This window comes from Saccopteryx leptura, chromosome 3, assembly GCF_036850995.1.
Source record: "Saccopteryx leptura isolate mSacLep1 chromosome 3, mSacLep1_pri_phased_curated, whole genome shotgun sequence".
NCBI classification, from domain to species: Eukaryota; Metazoa; Chordata; class Mammalia; order Chiroptera; family Emballonuridae; genus Saccopteryx; species Saccopteryx leptura.
The window spans coordinates 5,929,070-5,948,126 of NC_089505.1; the positions used below are offsets into that span (position 1 = coordinate 5,929,070).

Here is a 19,057-nt window from a genome sequence, read left to right on the forward strand (position 1 = left end):
TCTGGCCGGTGTGGTGGTTTTCCCGGGGCAGGACAGGTGCTGGGGGCCCCGGGTGGTGGGGGAGGGGTGTTGGGAAGAACAGGCCGACAGCCCAGCACCATCTCTTGTCCTCGACTCTGCACCGGGCACACGGGAGACACTGAGCAAGTCTCTTGAAGCCTGGGGCCTCAGTTTCCCCACTGGTAAGATTAGGGTCCGGGCTCCATCTCCAGGGTGACGAGGATTAGCTACTTAACCGTGCAGGGGACAGCACACGGTGGCGCTCAGGGAGCGCCCTCTGTCTAGACTCCTGTGTCAGGTCTCACGCTCCCTCACTGGGAGCTGAAGGCGGACATTGGAGCACGGGCCCCAGAGGAGGGGAGTGGCCTTGTCCACAGCGAGGCTCCCCGGTCCTGACCGCCGCATCCTGTGTCTCCAGGTCCAGTGTCACAGCTACACGGGATACTGCTGGTGCGTCACGCCCAACGGGAGGCCCATCAGCGGCACCGCCGTGGCCCACAAGACGCCCAGGTGCCCCGGTAGGTCTGATTAATTGACGGGCGAACCTCCCACCGACCTCAGCTGGCTGATTCTCCGGCTGTCTTACGGGGGTTTGCTTATAATTCAGAGGAGATTCATCTGTGGTGGTCTTGTGAGGAGCAGTGGGGGGGAGCTTGTGTCATCGGACAAGCCCCCAAATATTAGGAAACCCTAAAATACTAAAAAAATATTAGGACCGCTTACCAACGGATGGTGGGGCTGTGAGCCAGGCCGGGTCGTGGGGATTCGAGACTCTTAGTTTTTAGAAATACCTTTAAGCATTGCAGTCAGCTGTGGAAAGGACCAAATATTTTCTTTGGGGGGGGGGGAGCAAAATTTCTGGTTTTGTATATATAGTTTTGCAAAGAAAAGAAGCAGCTCACTTTTCCTGGCTCCGTCTCAGACGAGCGGCTTGTCTGTGTCACTCTGCTGCCGTCAGAGGGCGCGGTGGGCGGAACGCAGGGCCATTGGTGGGAGAAGAACCTATGAAACCGGCTGTTTCCCGTTAATATTTTACCAAAAACTTTATAAATGATTCAGGTCATTTTTATTTGAAAATGATCTGAAGCCTTGAGTCTTGATTGTTTGGAGAGACCAATCAGATCATCCGTTAAAAAATTTCATGGTCTACACATCCAGATTGTATTTACAGAAATAGGCAGAATGTATCTTTATGGACGAATTATAAAGCACAAAACCTCTTCGTGATTTTATTTTTTGTAAATGATTGAACTGTTTGCGTTGGAAGTTTCCTTTTAGACTTATCTTCTGTTTGGAGGGCAGGCCTGCCATAATTAGAAATTCTGTCCCCAGTTCGGACATTGGCAGCAGGAGCCACCACCAGGACAGACACCCCCCGCCCTGCCCCACCCCAGACCGACGATGTCGTAGTAACAGGAACATGAAACGTAATATTTCCAGTGACTGCTCATCACTTGAAAGCTAGGGGGTGTGCATAATGTGGAATGAAAATACATTTATTTTTATAAACAGTTTTGTCACCCAAGACCTAAAAATTGCTGAAAAAATATTTTCAGTGAGCTAACATTGCACCTAATAACTCTTTTACAAACTCATGGAGTAAATGAAGAAAAGGAAAAAAATAACATACTTAGTCTGAAAGACATGTTCACCTGCTAACTTCCCCCGTCCACGAAGCTGTCTGTCCAGTCTAGACTCCCTTCACAGAGGGGAAGATGGACCGACGGCCATTTCTGTGATTTTAGTGATACCGTTTGAAAGACGGACCAGTTCCCAAAGAATTGTCCTAGAAAACCATGTGCAAAATTGGCCAAATTTCTTACATTTGCCAAATAGTACTTTGCTTTTGGAATCACACCACTGTGCTGTGCATTCAGTTTCTTTTTGTATTTTTCTGAAGTTGGAAACAGGGAGGCAGAGAGACAGACTCCCACATGCGCCCGACCGGATCCACCCGGCATGCCCACCAGGGGGCGATGCTCTGCCCATCTGGGGTGTTGCTCTGTTGCAACCAGAGCCATTCTAGCGCCTGAGGCAGAGGCCAAGGAGCCATCCCCAGCGCCCGGGCCATCTTTGCTCCCATGGAGCCTTGGCTACGGGAGGGGAAGAGAGAGACAGAGAGGAAGGAGAGGGGGAGGGGTGGAGAAGCAGATGGGCGCTTCTCCTGTGTGCCCTGGCCGGGAATCAAACCCGGGACTCCTGCACGCCAGGCCGACGCTCTACCACTGAGCCAACCGGCCAGGGCCTCACATCTTTTCCCCGGGTATCAGTAACATTTTACTGTATAGAAATGCCCCATTTTTTTTTTCCACTGCTCCTCTGGATTCTTTTGGTCCAAGTGATGGGTGTGGGTGTGGGAAGGAAAAGTATTCTGTGCTTTTACTTAAAAGTCTGGCTCACAGGGTGGGAGGCTACTGGGAGGAGCCAGAGACGGTGGTTTCAGGTTCACAGTTGCCGTGCGGACTGGGTGGGTGCTCCTCGGAGCCTGTCCTGTGTGTGCACGCGCACTCGTGCACCTCTGGGGCATGGTTCTGTCACTGTGGCCTGCGTGTTGGCTTGGCCCCGGTCATCTGACACCTGCTGGTGCTAGAAAACTCCATACCGCCCTCAGACCTATGGAAAAATTCTGTGACTCCCCAAATTCAGGCAATTATTCAGCAAAAACGTGTGCGTGGAGAGCAGGTGCTGGCGTTAAGAGCTCCCATGAAACCTGTAGAATTGGTGGCAAACTGTCGGGAAAACTTTGAAGTGTAAGGGCCAGTCTTGGGAGGATGAGTGTGCAGTCACACACATGTGCACGGAGGACTCGTGACAGACTTTTGTGCAAGGTCACTTCACTTCGCCCCTGACGCGTGACGTAGACGCCACCTCAGAAATGCCCCAGAGAAGCAGGGCGGTGGGACCCCCTCTGCAGGAGGCTGTGGTGAGGGACACTGTCGCACTCGTCTGAGCTGTCTGCCTGCAGAGGGCGCTGTGCCCGGCGCCCACAGCCAGCACTGGTCAGTGCGCTGGTGCTCACTCGGGCCGTGGGCGCCGTCCACCGTCCGTGCAGGGTGGGCGTGCCTCACTGGTCAGTGCGCTGGTGCTCCCTGGGCTCGTGGGCGCCGTCCACCGTCCGTGCAGGGTGGGCGTGCCTCACTGGTCAGTGCGCTGGTGCTCCCTGGGCTCGTGGGTGCCGTCCACCGTCCGTGCAGGGTGGGCGTGCCTCACTGGTCAGTGCGCTGGTGCTCACTCGGGCCGTGGGCGCCGTCCACTGTCCGTGCAGGGTGGGCGTGCCTCACTGGTCAGTGCGCTGGTGCTCACTCGGGCTGTGGGCGCCGTCCACCGTCCGTGCAGGGTGGGCGTGCCTCACTGGTCAGTGCGCTGGTGCTCACTCGGGCCGTGGGCGCCGTCCACTGTCCGTGCAGGGTGGGCGGGCTTCCCTCCGGTTAATGGAATCTCTGTCAACGTCACTGGAGTCTGTACCAAGCCTACCCTCTGAAAATCAGAAGAGATTGCCAATGTAGCCGTAAACAGTGACTGCCGCTTAGCGTGTGTACCTGCGTGTTAGTGGTGAGGACACCACACAGACGCCCAGAGGCAGGCCGGCCCTGTGGGAGGGCACCGACACTGGTGTATGGTCAGGGTCTCCGTGGATGGAGGGGAGCTCTGGCCTGAACCCCGACCCACCACCTCCTCCCTGCTCCCAGAAACACCTTCCAAAGGGCAGGATTTCCTAATTCACAATGAGTCACAAGGACGCAGTCGTAAGCCGTTTATCCAAACACCCACATTCCCATTGAGCCATGAGCATGATGAGATGATGAGATGATGAGATGATGAGATGACGTTCTCAGTCCCCCAGTGACCAGAGCTACGGCTGGACCGGCCCTTGTGAGACACCCTCAGCTATTCCCCTGGGGGAGCTTTGAGAAGAAGTCGGTTTGTTGCTCGTACGCCTGGAAATTCCACCGCACACCTGGGGCCACACAGCGAGGTTGGGGGAGAGAGCATGTGGGCCTGGATTCTGCTTTAGTAGGGGTGATGGGGGCAGGGGCGGCGAGGGCTTCACAGGCTCGGTTTTTATGGCTGAATTTAAAGCATTAAAAGCAGGAATTTAAAGCACAGGGAGAAAAAAATCCAAGTGGCCCAGATGGTCAGTTACTGAATCAGCCAAGATCTCTGTAAACAAAGGAGGTGGCCTGGCTTTATCTGGTGTGGAGGTTCACTCAGACAGACGTCCTTGGAGCTGAAGCTTCTGGAACGGGGGTGCTGACAATCAAATCAGGCACTCGTCTCACGGAGAGGAAGAGCCCTGGCAGACGCACCTGCAGGCAGTCTGGGAGGGAAGAGGTTGGAGGTGTGGAGCAGGCGGCGTTTGGTAAGTGAGGAAATGCTCAAGGCCAGGGAAGGTAGGCTCCTCAGTGCCGGGGACATGCAGACCACCCCGCCAGGGACCCCCTGCCCCCACATAGTGGGGACACCCAGGCTAGGCCACGCTGGTGAGGACGTGGCTCAGAGCCACCCCAGGCTGCTGGGGCCACCATGCGAGCCCATCTTGTCCCACAAGGAGGAACAGGGCCCAGCTCACCAGGGGACGCGTGCACCAGGGGACGCGTGCACCAGGACGTGTGCACCAGGGGGTGTGTGCACCAGGGGACGGGTGCACCAGGGGGCGTGCACCAGGGGACGCGGGCACCAGGGGCGCGTGCACCAGGGGACGCGGGCACCAGGGGACGCGGGCACCAGGGGACGGGTGCACCAGGGGACGCGGGCACCAGGGGACTCGGGCACCAGGGGACAGGTGCACCAGGGGACGCGTGCACCAGGGGACGCGTGCACCAGGGGACGGGTGCACCAGGGGACGCGTGCACCAGGGGGTGTGTGCACCAGGGGACGCGTGCACCAGGGGACGGGTGCACCAGGGGACGGGTGCACCAGGGGACGCGTGCACCAGGGGACGCGTGCACCAGGGGACGGGTGCACCAGGGGACGCGTGCACCAGGGGGTGTGTGCACCAGGGGATGCGTGCACCAGGAGACGCGTGCACCAGGGGACGGGTGCACCAGGGGACGCGTGCACCAGGGGGTGTGTGCACTAGGGGACGCGTGCACCAGGGACGTGTGCAGGAGCGTTTGGGCAGTGACCAGGTTCTGCGACAGGTGGCGGCGTCCCTGCATTGGACTGGATAGGACACGTGGTTTGCTCGGTTCACACTGTGGAGAACTAAGCAGAAAGGAAGAGGCGCTTGGTGACAGGGACAGGTGGCTCCAGCGGGGTCCTAGCAGAAGGACTGAATCACAGAACCGTGAGCCCACTTAAAATTCAAACACGGATACACTCACCTCGCCCGTGAAGCCCCCTGGGTGGAGAGCCGCGCAGACGGAGGCAGTCACACAGCCAGGATGGCGGTGGCTGTGCAGACGGTGGCGTGGCTGGCGTGTGTGGACGCGGTCCCGGCCTGTGTCTGGTGGCTCACCGTGCCGTGCGTTGGTGCTGGCATGATTTAGGGATGAGGGCAACAGTTCACACATTTCAAAAGGTAAAGACGCAGTTCTACCAGCAGAGGTGACGCGCTGATGTCTGAGGCTGCGCAGGGACCGACACCTTCCCTGAGGGTTCTGGCGGAGGGGAGGGCAGAGGCGGGTTGAGGCTGCACCTTGGCTGCAGGGGGTGGACGAGTGGGAAAGTGGTTTGGGGAGGACCAGCGTGAAAGTCCGCCGGCACTGAGGTCTAACCCACGGAGAGAGCAGGCTAGGTGCCCAAGTGCACGTGTGGGTGACGTCGCTGACATCCGCGGGGCCGTCCCGGTGTTGGGTGTCACGGCAGCCTGGGCGAAGGTGTTACCTCCTGCTCTGTAGGCGAGAATTCTTCCTGAGGCCTCTGTGCTCGAAGTGAGCGAGCCAGGACTTGAACCTATCACCCACAGTCCCCCAGACACCATGTAAACCCTTGGGCCTTGAACCCTTGTACAGGTGGCAGCGAGTTAGGACATGTGACCCTGGCCCTGAGACCGTGGCCAGCTGGCCGTTTTGTCCAGGCCCAGCAGGTGCTCTAAGGACAAGAAGTGATGACATGGCCCCTCACCCCCACGTGAGCTGTCCTTCAGTCTGAAAACCTCCACCCACTTGAATAAACTCTAACTGAGGCAGCCCGCTTCCTGACCACCATCAGTCAGGAGATAATGAATAATCAGCATGGACCTTTGACCTTTACACTAATGAGTGCTCTGCCTTGTCTTTCTGGGGCCACTGTCACTGCTGAATGGCGGGGCTCCCCTGTGAGTGCAGAGAGCGTCAGGGCAAGGAGATGTTGGGGTCACACCCAACCCCTTAGCCCTGTGCACACCTGCTTGCTAGTATGGAATCACACACACACACACAGTGAGGGCTCTCACAGGCCGTCAGAATCTGTGTTAGTGAGCAATAGTGTCCGGGTCCCGCTCGCCCAGTGCTCAGAGGAACCCCAGGCTTTACCTTCCCCCCAGGAAACGCACTCGCCCTGTGCTGGGATGGACTCATTCACGGGCAGCGTGGCGTGTTCGGCAGGCAAGGTGCTCACGGTCCAGGATGCCATGCGGGCACACACATCGTGGGTCTGCCGTCACGGGCAGTGCCAGGGGCACGTGGAGACAGGAGGATCTGGGGGGCCTCCTGGGGAGACGGTTCCCCACAAGCAGGGATAAGTTGGCTGGGCGGAGGAAGAGGGCCCTGTTTATCCCGAGGGTGGCCTGCGCCTCACTTTTCTCCAACATGCATTTGCTTCCAACTCTGCTGTGAAGGTAAACAAGGATGTCACAGAGCTGTGGGTGGCACCCCGGGAGGGGGTGTCCATGGCAACCAGGTCCTGCCAGGACAGGCACTTGGGACCAAACCCCTGCCCTCTGAGCTCCGTGCAGACGCAGCCCTGCTGCCTGTGGAGAGCGGGCGTTCTGAGCTCAGGCGGGGACCTGCGCCTTGCTGGCTGAGGCCCGGGGGGCATGTGGGCTTTGTCCCCAGGTCCCCTCTTGCAGGGGGAGGTGGTACAGCGGTGAAGGGGGCGCGGGACCTTTGCGCCAGTCAGGCCAGTCAGCTGCCTCCTCCCGCTCACAGCTGGTTGGTTTTTCGTGGGGATTTTCTCTTTTTTTCTTCGTTTTTTAAAGACTTGCAGACAAGCGCTGCTGGGGGCCGGGAGAGCTTAGACACAAAGGACTTTTCTGCAGGAGGATTCCTGAAGTGGCCCTTTCTCTGTGGTTTGGGAATAGCTCCAGGGTTTTAATCTCATCTCCCTCTGTAACCCGTGCCCTGGCCGGGAGCTGGTTCCTGGCAGGAGCACAAAGCCCGTTAAGATGCCGTAAGCTGAACCTACGTGCAAGAATGCCTGCTGTTACAATAGCCCAGGCTCCCGCGGAAGGCTCCGCCCGAGGCACGTGTCTGAAGTCCGCTGCAGACTCGGGGTGACGGAGAGGGAGGGGCCCGTCCCGCAGGCTGGGGGCCGAGGCCGCACGATGTGCCTGCCCCACGCTGGCGCCACCTCCCCGTTCTAGACCGAGGTCAAGTGCAGGAAGACATGACGGGAAGGGTGGCGAGCTTGCTCAGCGGAGCGCCACGCCGACGGCTCACGGCGCAGGGAGGACGTGGCCGTTTGTCTCGTTTTCTCCTCTGGCAGGTGTCACAGCCCCAGCAGGGATCGGGCTGCGACGGATGCTGCCCACGGCTCTGAGGTGCCCGCAGTGGGCGCAGGGCGTCCGCGTTCCTGTCCAGGGGTTCGCTTGTCTCCTGTGCACCCCGTTGGTAAACGTAGGCTCTGGGAAGGCCCAGGGGTCAATGATGGAGCCAAGAGCCTGGCGGCAGAAGGGTTATGGCAACTTCCCTGTGGCCCCCACATCTCCCTGTGAACCCCGTATCTCCCCGGGACCCTGTGTTTCCCTGTGGACCCTGCGTCTCCCGAGAACCCCCGCGTCTCCTGAGAACCCCGCATTTCCCTGTGAACCCTGCATTTCCCTGTGAACCCCGCGTCTCCCTGAGAACCTCGCGTCTCCCTGAGAACTCCGCATTTCCCTGTGAACCCCGTGTCTCCCCGTGAACCCCGTGTTTCCCCGTGAACCCCGCGTCTCCCCGTGAACCCCGCATCTCCCCGTGAACCCCGCGTCTCCCCGGGGACCCCATGTCTCCCCGGGGACCCCATGTTTCCCCGCAGACCCTGCATCTCCCCGAGAACCCCGTGTTTCCCCGCGACGCCTCCCACTTTCTTGGCCTCCGCCGGAAATGGTGGAAACTCCCTGTTTCTGGAAGTATCCAAATTTTAACTTGACAAAGAGAAGCTTATTTATTTACTTTTTATTTTTTCACGAATGCGTTTCCCTGGCGCTCAGCAAAGACCTGTGAGGCTGAGGAACGTGAACACAGCTAGAACAACTGACATTCCCGGACGCTGAGATTGGCCGCGGAGCTGCGGTCAGCTCTGACCTCTCTCACGTGTTTCTTTACGGAAACCATCAGAAGGCAAACTGAAAGCTGTTTTGCTCACGTCAGGAACCTTGCAGATCAGAGGGACGTGCTTCGTTTTCCCTCTGAGCGCTCCCTGCTTCCGGCTGGGAAGCCTCTTCCTGAGGGGAAGCTGTGACAATAGGTGTGTGGATGGCTGGTGGCCAGGAGACGGACAGGGCAGGAGCCGCTTCTCATCCGGACGATGAGAGCACGGTGCGAGGTCAGCTCTGGTGGCCCAGCTCCGGGGCCGTGGTCCCCCACTCACACTGTCCCTTTCCCCCGCTCTGGTCCCCGCAGCCAGCCTGTCCCAGCCATCGCATGGACAGGGAGATGTTCTGACAGACAGAGAGCACGTTCACGTGACGTTCATCACTGTGTGTAGTTATACTCGCTCTACTTTATTAGTCGCTGTTAATCTCATACTGAGCCCAATTTTGTAAGTTAAACTTTATTGTAAGTTTGTGGGTGTCGGGAAAACGTGTGTGTGTGTGTGTGTGTGTGTGTGTGTCTGTGGGTGGGTTGTCTGCACACTAAGGATGACAGTGAGCATGTATTGAGGCCAGTGGTGACTGTTTGGTGAGAGTAGTCACCATTTGGACTGAGCTGGTCTTTGCCGCTGTTAGGTCATCAGTTCGGTCGGGGGTGGTCTTACCATCTTCCCGAGAGTTCCTGTAGCCCCTGCCGTGGGCAGCTGTCTCACTGCCTACCCTAACCTCGTACCACCTGCAGCTGCAGACGGACACTTCCTCTGCATCCTCCTCGGATAGATGGGACTGAGGGGCGATACTTTTAGAGAAAAACAGAACACGTGCCATCCTCTAACACAGACTGTGAGGGCCACTTCGGAAGCACTAAAGAAAGCTACTTTATATCCGTGATGGGATAAAAGTGTTACTTGATCAGTCACCAGAGGCTGTGGAAAGTTCCCAGTAACAGTTGCAGCCGGTGGGAATTTCTGAAGGCGCTGGAAGGACACTGTGCTTGAAGAACTAAGCCCGGTGTTCAGTGAGGAGAACGCCAGGCCTGGTAAGGACGCTCACGGCGACCTCAGAGCCTGTCTGGGGTCCGTCTGTGGACCGCTGAGGACGTCCTCTGACAGCCACAGCGGGAGCCAGAGGTTCTACGCGGACGTGGACACAGAGTGTCTCCGAGGGGATGGCCGGGCGTGTCTGTGCCGAGACCCAGCTAGGGCCACTGTTCCTGCTGTTTCTCTTTGTTTCTTCTTAATTTTGGCTCATTTGTGCATCATTCAACTACTTGATGAACAGTATTCCGGTGTTACTGCTTTTCCTTTTTGGGAAAAACGCTCATGAGAAAAAGAGTACTTTCTGGAGTCTAATACTTGCATTTTTATTACTGTGTTCTCTGTCGTTGTACTTTGTTACACATTTAACCTGGTGGCCAGTTCATAATTGAATTTTTCGTTACTTCAGGAGTCTGTATACTGTTCTTTCCCACACCTATTCCACAAGTGGCATTTCTCTCGCATTTTCTAATGTGTAATAAGGCTATAAAAGAAGTTAAGACGTCTTCAGGACGAGAGGAGCTGCTTCTTGGAATGGGCTGGTCTGGTGCGGAACCAGGTCCACGTGGTGCCAGTGAGGCTGTGGGGACCTGAACAGATGCTGCACCCCGCGCTCGTGTAACAGGACACTCCACATCCACCACATGTGACGCCGCGGGTGGCGGCGATGCCCCACCCCACGCGCCACGGGCAGTTCTGTACGCTGTGACTTCAGGAGCCACAGGGTGTTTAAGTGTCTTACTCGGCCTCACCGGCACCGCCGTGGAGCTGGTTCCACACTAGACCAGCCCGTTCCGAGAAGCAGCTCCTCTCGTCCTGAGGATGGCGAGCCCCCCAGACTTGGGCGCTGGCCGGTGTGGACAGAAGGAAAGAGCGCAGTGTGGGGTGGGTGGGTCCAGCCGGCCGGGGAGGCTGCGCAGATGGCGTTGGAGCCACATGGCTCACGAGACAGGCCCAGAAGTCCTTTCTGGGGAGGACAAGGGGACCGGTGGTCAAGGACAGGGCATCTTGGGGCTTCTGCTCTGAGAGACCCAGTGCCGACCGGGGTGCTCAGAGGGACAGCCCAGCGGTGCCTGTCTGCAGCCCTCTCTGTCCCTCTGGGCTGTTTCACGTCTTCTCTCTCCCTCTCTCTCTCTCTCTCTCTTTCTTTTCTGAAGCAGAGCCTGAAGTGATGTGGTGAGCCTGCCCTTGGCCACGAGACTTCCAGAAAGGGATAAATCTCGGGCCAGGTCCTGCCATGCAGGAGTGATTGGCTGGAGCTCACAGGCGCTCCCGGCGGGGAGATGACCTCACCGCCCCGGGCCCTCCGCCTGCGGGCACAGCGCACAGCTCCCTGTCCCTGTTGGTGTCACAGCCTTCAGGACTGGTGAGCGGGGCTTGTCTCAGACCTCCAGCTCTGTGCTCAGACCCTGCCCGCTGCTCCGGGCGGCTTGGCTCCGCGCCTTGCTGAGCGGGACTGGACTTGACCCAAGCGCTCAGAGCTACACGACTCAGTAGCTCCTTACTCCTCCCTTAAACCACAGACGCTCCCCTCACATGGTGTTTCTGTGGTTTCCTCCACCAAAAAAGCAGGCCCTAATTGCTAAGAAGACTGCCCTTTAAAAATAGCATGTAAGTGGAGAGCCCTCACGAGCGCAGGGCAGTCAGGGTCCTTGGGACCCGGGCTGGGGAGCAGCGTTGAGCAGAGTCCTCGCGTCTGAACAGAGGTCAGGCCTGACCATCGAGCCAGCCAGCCCGTGTGGGCGTGGCTTCCAAGACCCCTTGTTTCCAGGCCCCTTTCTGCCCCCACATCCTGGAATCCCAGCTGCTCCCGACTCCGGGGGTGCTCAGGACCCTGGTCTCCGGGAGCGTGGGAAGACACCAGGGGCGCTGTCGGGCTCCGGGCACGGGTCCTGGGTCACACTGCTGCTCGGTCATGTGGAGAGTGGTTTTAGCCGCGTCTGCGTCCTTGGGGACGGGGGTGCCGGGCACGGAGTTTGGGGACATCTTCTTGGGCAGAGGCTGTTGGAAGAGGAAGCCGGTGCCCTGTGGGGGCCTCCTCTAATGTTGGAGTCACAGAGGGTCTGGTTTTAGATGATTTCTGACGTAGTACGGACAGGATGGAACTTCTTTTGTGTGGATGTGTTCACATAAGCACCCACTGAATTTAGAGAGGCTGGTGAAGATGCTGAGTGTTGACTGACCAGAGAGAACAGAAATTTTCTAAGTGTCGTCTGAGGACCTGAGCCTCTAGTCAGTCTGTGCACCACCCTTTGGACTTCCTGTCCTTACATCGTATCATATTACCTTAATTCAGAAGCTCTCTGGGGGGGGGCACGTATAATGATTATTTAGAGTATTTACATTTAGCTCAGAATATTAAAGCCTACGTAGTTATATTCAGGAATATTACCAGAGTATTATGATTTTCAGCCCGAAGTAGGAAGCATTTCTTTTTGACTCAAGGCCGAAACACATGAGAAAAATAAACTGATGACTAAGAAAGCTAAGCTCTTGAGACGTCCAGATTTGTAAGGAGTGGGTATGAGAGAGAGAAACGGGGTCAGTCCCGGAAGCTCTGTGCAGAGGCCACACAGGGAGGCCTGTTCTGTTACCCCGGGGACTCGTACCAGGAGCTAAAGCCTGGGTTTTGATGCCCAGAGACCTGCAGCACCTCACCCAGTGGTGGCAGCTGCAGCTGGGGAGTCACCAGGGCTCTCGGCAGACGCCCACGGCAGACTGTCACGGTCCTGTCTGTCCCCTGGCAAAACTATGTTCCCAAAGGCACATTCCGTCCTAACGCAACTTCACAGACACAGGGGCGGGGGGCGCGTGGGCGTGGGCGGGCGAGTCCCCTGTCTCCCACCTGTGCGCGTGGGCGGGCGAGTCCCCGTCTCCCACCTGTGCGCGTGGGCGGGCGAGTCCCCCTCTCCCACCTGTGCTGACCGAGAGGGGGCTCTAGGATTGGGTGCGTTGTGTTCCTCTGAGTAAACCCGCGCTCCAAGTTTGGGCTGTGTACGAGGACGCGTCCCCGTACTGAGATTTCCGTCGGTGTTTGCGAGCATGGGTGGCAGCCTGGAGGTCAAGGTGATATCTTCTTTGTCCCTCAGGAATCCTTATCTATGAAGGCTTGTATGTGCCCTATTAAAGTGCTGTTATATGTCCAAGAAACGGGGTAAACATTCTCCAAATATCAAGCGCCTATTGTTACCATAAATTGTTACTATAAATGTCGGCCTGTATCTGAAGGTCACAATCCAGATTGGAGAAATAAACCATGAGTTTCGAGTTCCATTTCATGAGATGCCTTTGCTAACAAGGATGACCTAGCATTTGACCGTGGAAATTCTGAATGAACCCTGAATGGAATATTCTGAACCAAGTTGGCAGATGTGCTCTGAAGTAATTTTGAACAGATTTTTTTCTTTTTAATTTCTTTGAGTATGTGTAATTAGAATGAGGAAAACAGAAATGTTGGTGCCTATAGCAGTTCAATCTATGGGGAGGGAAGAACAGGCCTCCTGTCCGTCACACGGATCTCAGCGTCCTGTGAGCCCTACCAGAGCCAGTCTGACCCCCGCCGGCCTCAGTCTGTTTCCCGTCCTCTGTGAGAGGCGGTCCCACAGCTTTCTTTACTGTCAGTTGGGATCCAGCTGGGACCAGGCTTTTACTTATCTTTAGTTGCATAATTTTTATTAAAAAATTTTTTTTAATTTAATTCATTTTGGTCACTGGCCAGTTGGCTCAGTGGTAGAGCGTTGGCCCAGTGTGTGGAAGTCTTCGATCCCCCAGTCAGGGCACACAGGAGAAGCACCCATTTATTTCTCTACCCTTCCCCCTCTCCTTTCTCTCTCTCTTTCTTCCCCTCCTGCAGCCATGGCTTGATGGCTAGTTGGCCCCGGGCACTGAGGATGGCTTCATGGCCTCCACTTCAGGTGATAAAATAGCTTGGTTGCTGAGCAATGGAGCAACGCTGCAGATGGGCAGAACACCTCCCCCCCCCCCAGAGGACTTGCCGGTTGGATCTCAGTTGGGGCACATGTGGGAGTCTGTCTCTGACTCCCCATCCTCTCACTGAATAAAAAGAAAAAAAATTCATTTTGGCCCTGGCCTGGTGGTTCAGTGGATAGAACGTCATTCTGGTGCATTGAAGTTGTGGGTTCGCTCCCTGGTCAAGGCACGTACGAGAGGTAACCAAGGAACACACAACTAAATGGAACAACTAAGTGGAACAATGAGTTCATGCTTCTCTCTCTCTCTCTCTCTCTCTCTCTCTCTGAAATCATTGAAAAAATTAAAAAAAGTTTTACTACCCCGACATGGTGATGTACCACTATTATGACACCCTTTTTTCTGACAAAGAAACTGTGGTGTGTTCTGCAGAGAGGGTCTCACGTCCGTGGGCACTGAGACGGCACCAGAGGAGGAGCTGACGTTAGGTTTCCTGCTTTAGGACCCGTGATTTCAGACGACCGTGCCTGCTCGGCCCGCTGGGTAGCTTGCATATTTGACCAGAAAGTGACAGAGCGCCATGTGTCCATCCAAAGCAGGATCAAACACTTTCTGGGACGATGACGACTGTTTGAGAGCCAGAGAATAACCTCAGCCCCTCTTTTCCCTTCCAGGTTCCATAAATGAGAAGTTACCTCAGCGGGAAGGCACAGGAAAAACAGGTAGCTATCTGGAAGTGGACTTCCGCCATGCTGCGTTCCGCCCGATCCAACCCCGGCCTCCCAGTGCCTCCTCCACGTAGAGTCTGAGGTGGACTCGTGATGATCACGAGAGCCGAACAGGGTGTTCCATATTCATCCATTCCACACGCGCGTGGTCAGGCTGCAGGGTGGCCAGGTGCCCTGCGGTGCTGGGCGTGTGACCTGCCCACGTGTGCCCCAGGTCGGGGCTCCTCTGCCTGGGCTTGTGGCGGGACCACCTACAGGTGTCCTTAGGTGCCCTTCCTGAGGGCACCTGCGGAGAGGACCCGGTGGGGGTTTTGGCTGTGACACAGCAGGGGTCGAGGGCCACAGGGGACTCGCACCTCTTCCCCGGAAGCAGCTGTGACGGTCACAGCCTCTGGACCGGTCCCGACAGAGCCAGGCGGCACAGTCAGCCCCTCCCTCTTGAAACCCCCCCGTGATGTCCCTTCCGCCTTGTGGGCTGCTGCCTCACAGCCCTGTCAGGTCAGGGCCTATTTTCAAGATGAAATAATAGCGATGTTCCAGCACCAGCGTCCCGGGCACTGTTCTTGCCGAAGTAGGCTCTACACCAGGGGTCCCCCAACTTTTTACACAGGGGGCCAGGTCACCGTCCCTCAGACTGTTGGAGGGCCGGACTATAAAAAAAACTATGAACAAATCCCTATGCACACTGCACATATCTTATTTTAAAGTAAAAACAAAACAAAACAGGAAGAAATACAATATTTAAAATAACAAACAAGTAAATTTAAATCAACAAACTGACCAGTATTTCAATGGGAACTATGCTCCTCTCACTGACCACCTATGAAAGAGGTGCCCCTTCCAGAAGTGGGGTGGGGGCCAGATAAATGGCCTCAGGGGGCCGCATGTGGCCCGCGGGCCGTAGTTTGGGGACCTCTGCTATATATTATATACGAACCGGCGATGAAAGAGGAAAGTGGCCCAGCGCCACCCAGGCTTGAGTTTTGCTCAGCCCACTTTCCTGCAGCGGGTGTCGAGGCTCCCGGGGGCACCTGGCAGGGTCATGCTGTCTCTGTGTGTTCCTGGGATGGAGACACAGGCTGACACGGGACAAATGCCAGCCTAGTGCAAGGACCCAGGGAGGGAGAGGGGGAGCAGTCGATGGGGTAGCTTTGTAAAAGGGGCGCGCTGAGTGGACTGGGTGTGGATGTGAGGCAGGTGTAGTGTGGGACAGAACCCACAGCTGGGGGCATTGCCGTTTGCTAGGTGGGGGACAGTGCCAGGCGGCATGGCCATAGCACTGGCTTGGGAGCCGGTGTGCGTTTGGAAAAGAAGGAGATGACACTGAACAAGGACGAGACCGGATGGTTGGGGAGGAGCCCGTAAGCTCTGGGCCGGGGACAGTCACACTGTTTAGGGAAGAGGAAGATGACAACGTTCAAAGTAGAAAAGTTATCAAGTGCTGGAAGGGGGGTGGGGGGGGGGTCAGAAGGAAACACCCCCCCAGACGCATTCCCTGATCCTGCCCGTCACGATGCGTGCTGAGCCCACGGAGGAAAGAGACTGGCCTTGGTCTGTGGCTCAGAAACGAATCTCAGGAAAGAGCCCTGGCTTTCTCCTGAAGCCCTTTGGTCTGCAGACGCGGAGAAGAAACACCTAATCTGAAGCAACAAAGCCGCTGTAGACAAAAGCGAGCTGTTCAACACACTCCATGCGAGAAGCTGGAGCACAGACGGCTCCCCAGGTTTTTTGGTTCCTCCCGGAGGGAGGCCGAGGTCTCGGGCACAGTGGGCGAGTCAGGTTGGAGCAGAGCATGGACCAGGATGGGTGGTGGCCCAGGGGAGTCCTGCTGACAGAAGGGGTGGCCCAGGCAGACGGTGGGAGGGCCCCTGGGGTTGCGGGCAGGGGATGGGACAGGCCTGGACCCACGTCACCGTCCTCTGGGTGGCACTCCCCACTGGGCATGGTTAGTTAGCCTGTGAGCTTCCAGAGTGACAGGGACCCAGTGACTGGGGAACAGGCTGCTGGCCTCTGCGGAGACAAATCGCCCTAATCGTGCACTTGATCGCCTCATTCCAGAAGACTTTGCAGTAGGCTCAAACTTCTCCTCAGCATCTTCCTCCAAGACTTTAAACTACAACTGAAGTACACACCCCACTTCTTTTTTATTTTCTTGGAAGATTACAAACTATTCAATAGCAAAACGCTGAGTTGGTGGTTACTATTCAATATTAGATCTGGCTAGTTCAAATACACGACGTTACATTTTGCTGGTATTCTAGCAAAGAGTAAACTGTTTTCAAGAGATTGCTCAATGCTGAAGATTTTTTGAAAGCTTCTTTTTGATTTTTCCTCAAAAAGGACTTACGGGAAGCTCTGTTTGTGTTCCTCGGATAGCTGGGAAAGTCACAGGGCATGTCGACGAGAGAAGCCGGTGGTGGGCCCTTATCCCCACCCCTTTGTGTCCTGAAGTGACGATGTAGTGGAGGCTCTCACGCGAGGAAGCTCCAGGGGAAGACCCGGGGCTGACAGAATGCCTTGTGACGGCGTCCCCGGGCCCACGTGTCCTGAGCAGGACACGGAAGTTCATGCGCCATGTCATCCTGCTAGGGCTCAACACTGTCACCCTCAGACTTGATCAGGGCGACCCCGGGTGTTTCTAAACTGAGTCAAGATGACCACTGGGAATAGTGTCGGCAGTGAGATGACCCCAAGCTCTCTGCGAACCCCTCCCTTTGCTCCCTTCTCTCAGCCCCGTCAGGCCCCCGCCCGTGCTCGCCCCACACCTACGCCCCTCACCAGCGTCCTCCTGCTGCAGAGGTGGACGGAGGGGCCTCAGGTGTGCAGAGACGCACGGGGCAGCCGTTCCACTCAGGACTGCTCCGTCCCTGCCCTTCCCGTCCGGACACGGGCACAGCCAGGGCGTCCCCCCACCCGCGCGGCCCCTGCCCCTCTGCCCGCAGCCTGTGGCCTCCGAGCCCGCTGACCCCTCAGGCTGTGTCCTGCTCAGTGCGGGTTCCGGGCTCACACGCGGCTCACCTCTTCCTCCCCACGCTCTCGGCCGGTGCCCACGCGGGCTCAGGGTGGGAACCGCGCTCGGCCCTCCCCCGCGGGGCTGCGGTCAGAGCGACGCCTGGCGCATGCGCAGTGTGCCGAGCGGGCAGCCTGGGCGTCCCCCCACGCGTGTCCTGGGGGGTGGTGTGTGCGTTAACCTGTGGGCTGTTGGCACACCGTAGCCTCACCCGCACGCACACTTACTTAACTTACTCTCGTGATTGTAGTCTCCTTGCAAATGTTTTCCGTTCTGAATTCAGATGATGCCGCAGCCCCGGCACTGGACACTCAGCCTCAAGGGGACGAAGAAGGTGAGCTGGGGGGGAGGGTCGATGGGGGCGGGGCGTCCTGGGGGCCTCCGTGGGTGGGTGGGGGGGCGACGGGCCAGGCCCAACCTGAGAGCCTCACTCTCCCGCGGGCTCTCCTGTAGCAGAACACAGGGTGTCTTTTTAATCAAAATCTGTGGCCTGAACTTCTAGTTTGGATCATATCAAGTAGATATTTCAAAAAGAGCGTGATGGTGTGTGCTGCTGTTCCTCCTGTTCACACCTCACACCCCTCACGTCAAGTTCTCCGCCACGCGGGGCCGAGACACGCTGGGTCCAGCTGCAGGAGGTGTCTCCCGGGTCCACTGAATGTGCAGTCTCCTCTCGGGCGGGGAGTGGGGTGGGGGTGGGGAGCTTTCCTATTCTTAGCTTTTCGTGTATCAGGAATTTGCCGACGTAGTGCAGATTGTTGGATCAAAGGTGTCAGGGTTTGGACACCCAGTCTAAGGACCGCACATCATAAATAAATCTGAGATGGACAGGCGCAGCCTCACTGTGCTCTGCAAACAACAACAAGAGCAGCCAGCGCTGTTGGCTTGGCCCTCAGTGTGGCACGTGGGCACCTGCTACACTGCTCAGGGGTCCTCCACGCCCCTTCCCAGGGGAGAGCGCTGAGGGGCTCGTCGGAGGTCATGGCCACCACCCAAGGGGGCTGGACCCGGCTTGTCTGCTGCCGTGAGGTTCTCCGGCGCACAGTGTGACCGGCCCACTCTGTAAATACACAGTTATATTCGTTAAACACTATTCCTAAGGAGACGTGTTTCTGAAGTGTTTTATGCAGAAATGACCTCTTCCATGTTGCACTTTGCATTGAATCTTTGAACTGTGTGAAAACCCTGTAGGTTGTATGAACGTCCATCTTGACCACACAGGGGTGTCTTTGGACATTGGGGCTTTTGCTAAAACCCACTTCCATCACATAGTGCCTGTCTGGACTCGAGTAACTTTTATTTATGCATTTAGCTGAAGAAAGACAAAGAATAGGCTAAACATTTAAAAATGTGTATTATTTCTCACCTCATGCACACAGTTATTTTAACTACTTTTTTTTTTTTTTTTAAATGCACACTGTGTATTTATTTTCTGTGTTGTTGTGTTTGGCTCTGAGACTGCCTGCTGAGAGCTTTGAGAGACTCGGCACTTTCACGATGAATTAAAAATAGTTACCATTTTATTCTGCTTTGTTAGATATCGCGTCACGTTACCCTACTCTGTGGACGGAACAGGTTAAAAGTCGGCAGAACAAAACCAACAAGAATTCAGGTAAGAGGGGCCGTCCGCCCCGGTTTTGTTTTCTTGATGTGGAGTGTGGATGCACTTTCTTCCTTGGTCACCGATGAGCCGTGCAAGTGCTAATTGTCAGGGGAACTATAGTTTTAGATATTTAGATAAAAATGGACGTATTGGACAGTAAGTAGTTGTTTCGCCCTAATTTCAAAGATGTCAAAACACTAGACTGATTTAGTTCAAAAGCGTCAAAACTGTGTGTTGGTTTGCTGCGAAACCCATCTGTGTGACAGAACTTGACCTTTTAAACCGACTGTTTGGATGTGGGCATACAGGTCCCGG

General features: G+C 56.4%; 1 protein-coding gene across 3 annotated transcripts in view; it reads left to right on the forward strand.

Moving 5' to 3' along the window:
* The window catches only part of SMOC2 (SPARC related modular calcium binding 2), a 184,753-nt gene that overhangs the window by 66,494 nt on the left and 99,202 nt on the right, over positions 1-19,057 (forward strand). For 2 of the 3 annotated variants that reach the window (XR_010750017.1, XM_066372872.1), the window contains exons 4-7: positions 419-518; positions 14,076-14,123; positions 17,390-17,473; positions 18,677-18,751. Coding sequence is in view for 2 of the 3 variants with exons in the window: in XM_066372872.1 (XP_066228969.1) it covers positions 419-518; positions 14,076-14,123; positions 17,390-17,473; positions 18,677-18,751 (307 nt within the window). In the remaining variant the exon portion in view is untranslated. The remainder of the gene's footprint in view (positions 1-418; positions 519-14,075; positions 14,124-17,389; positions 17,474-18,676; positions 18,752-19,057) is intronic. The other variant, XM_066372873.1, reaches the window with a different exon arrangement.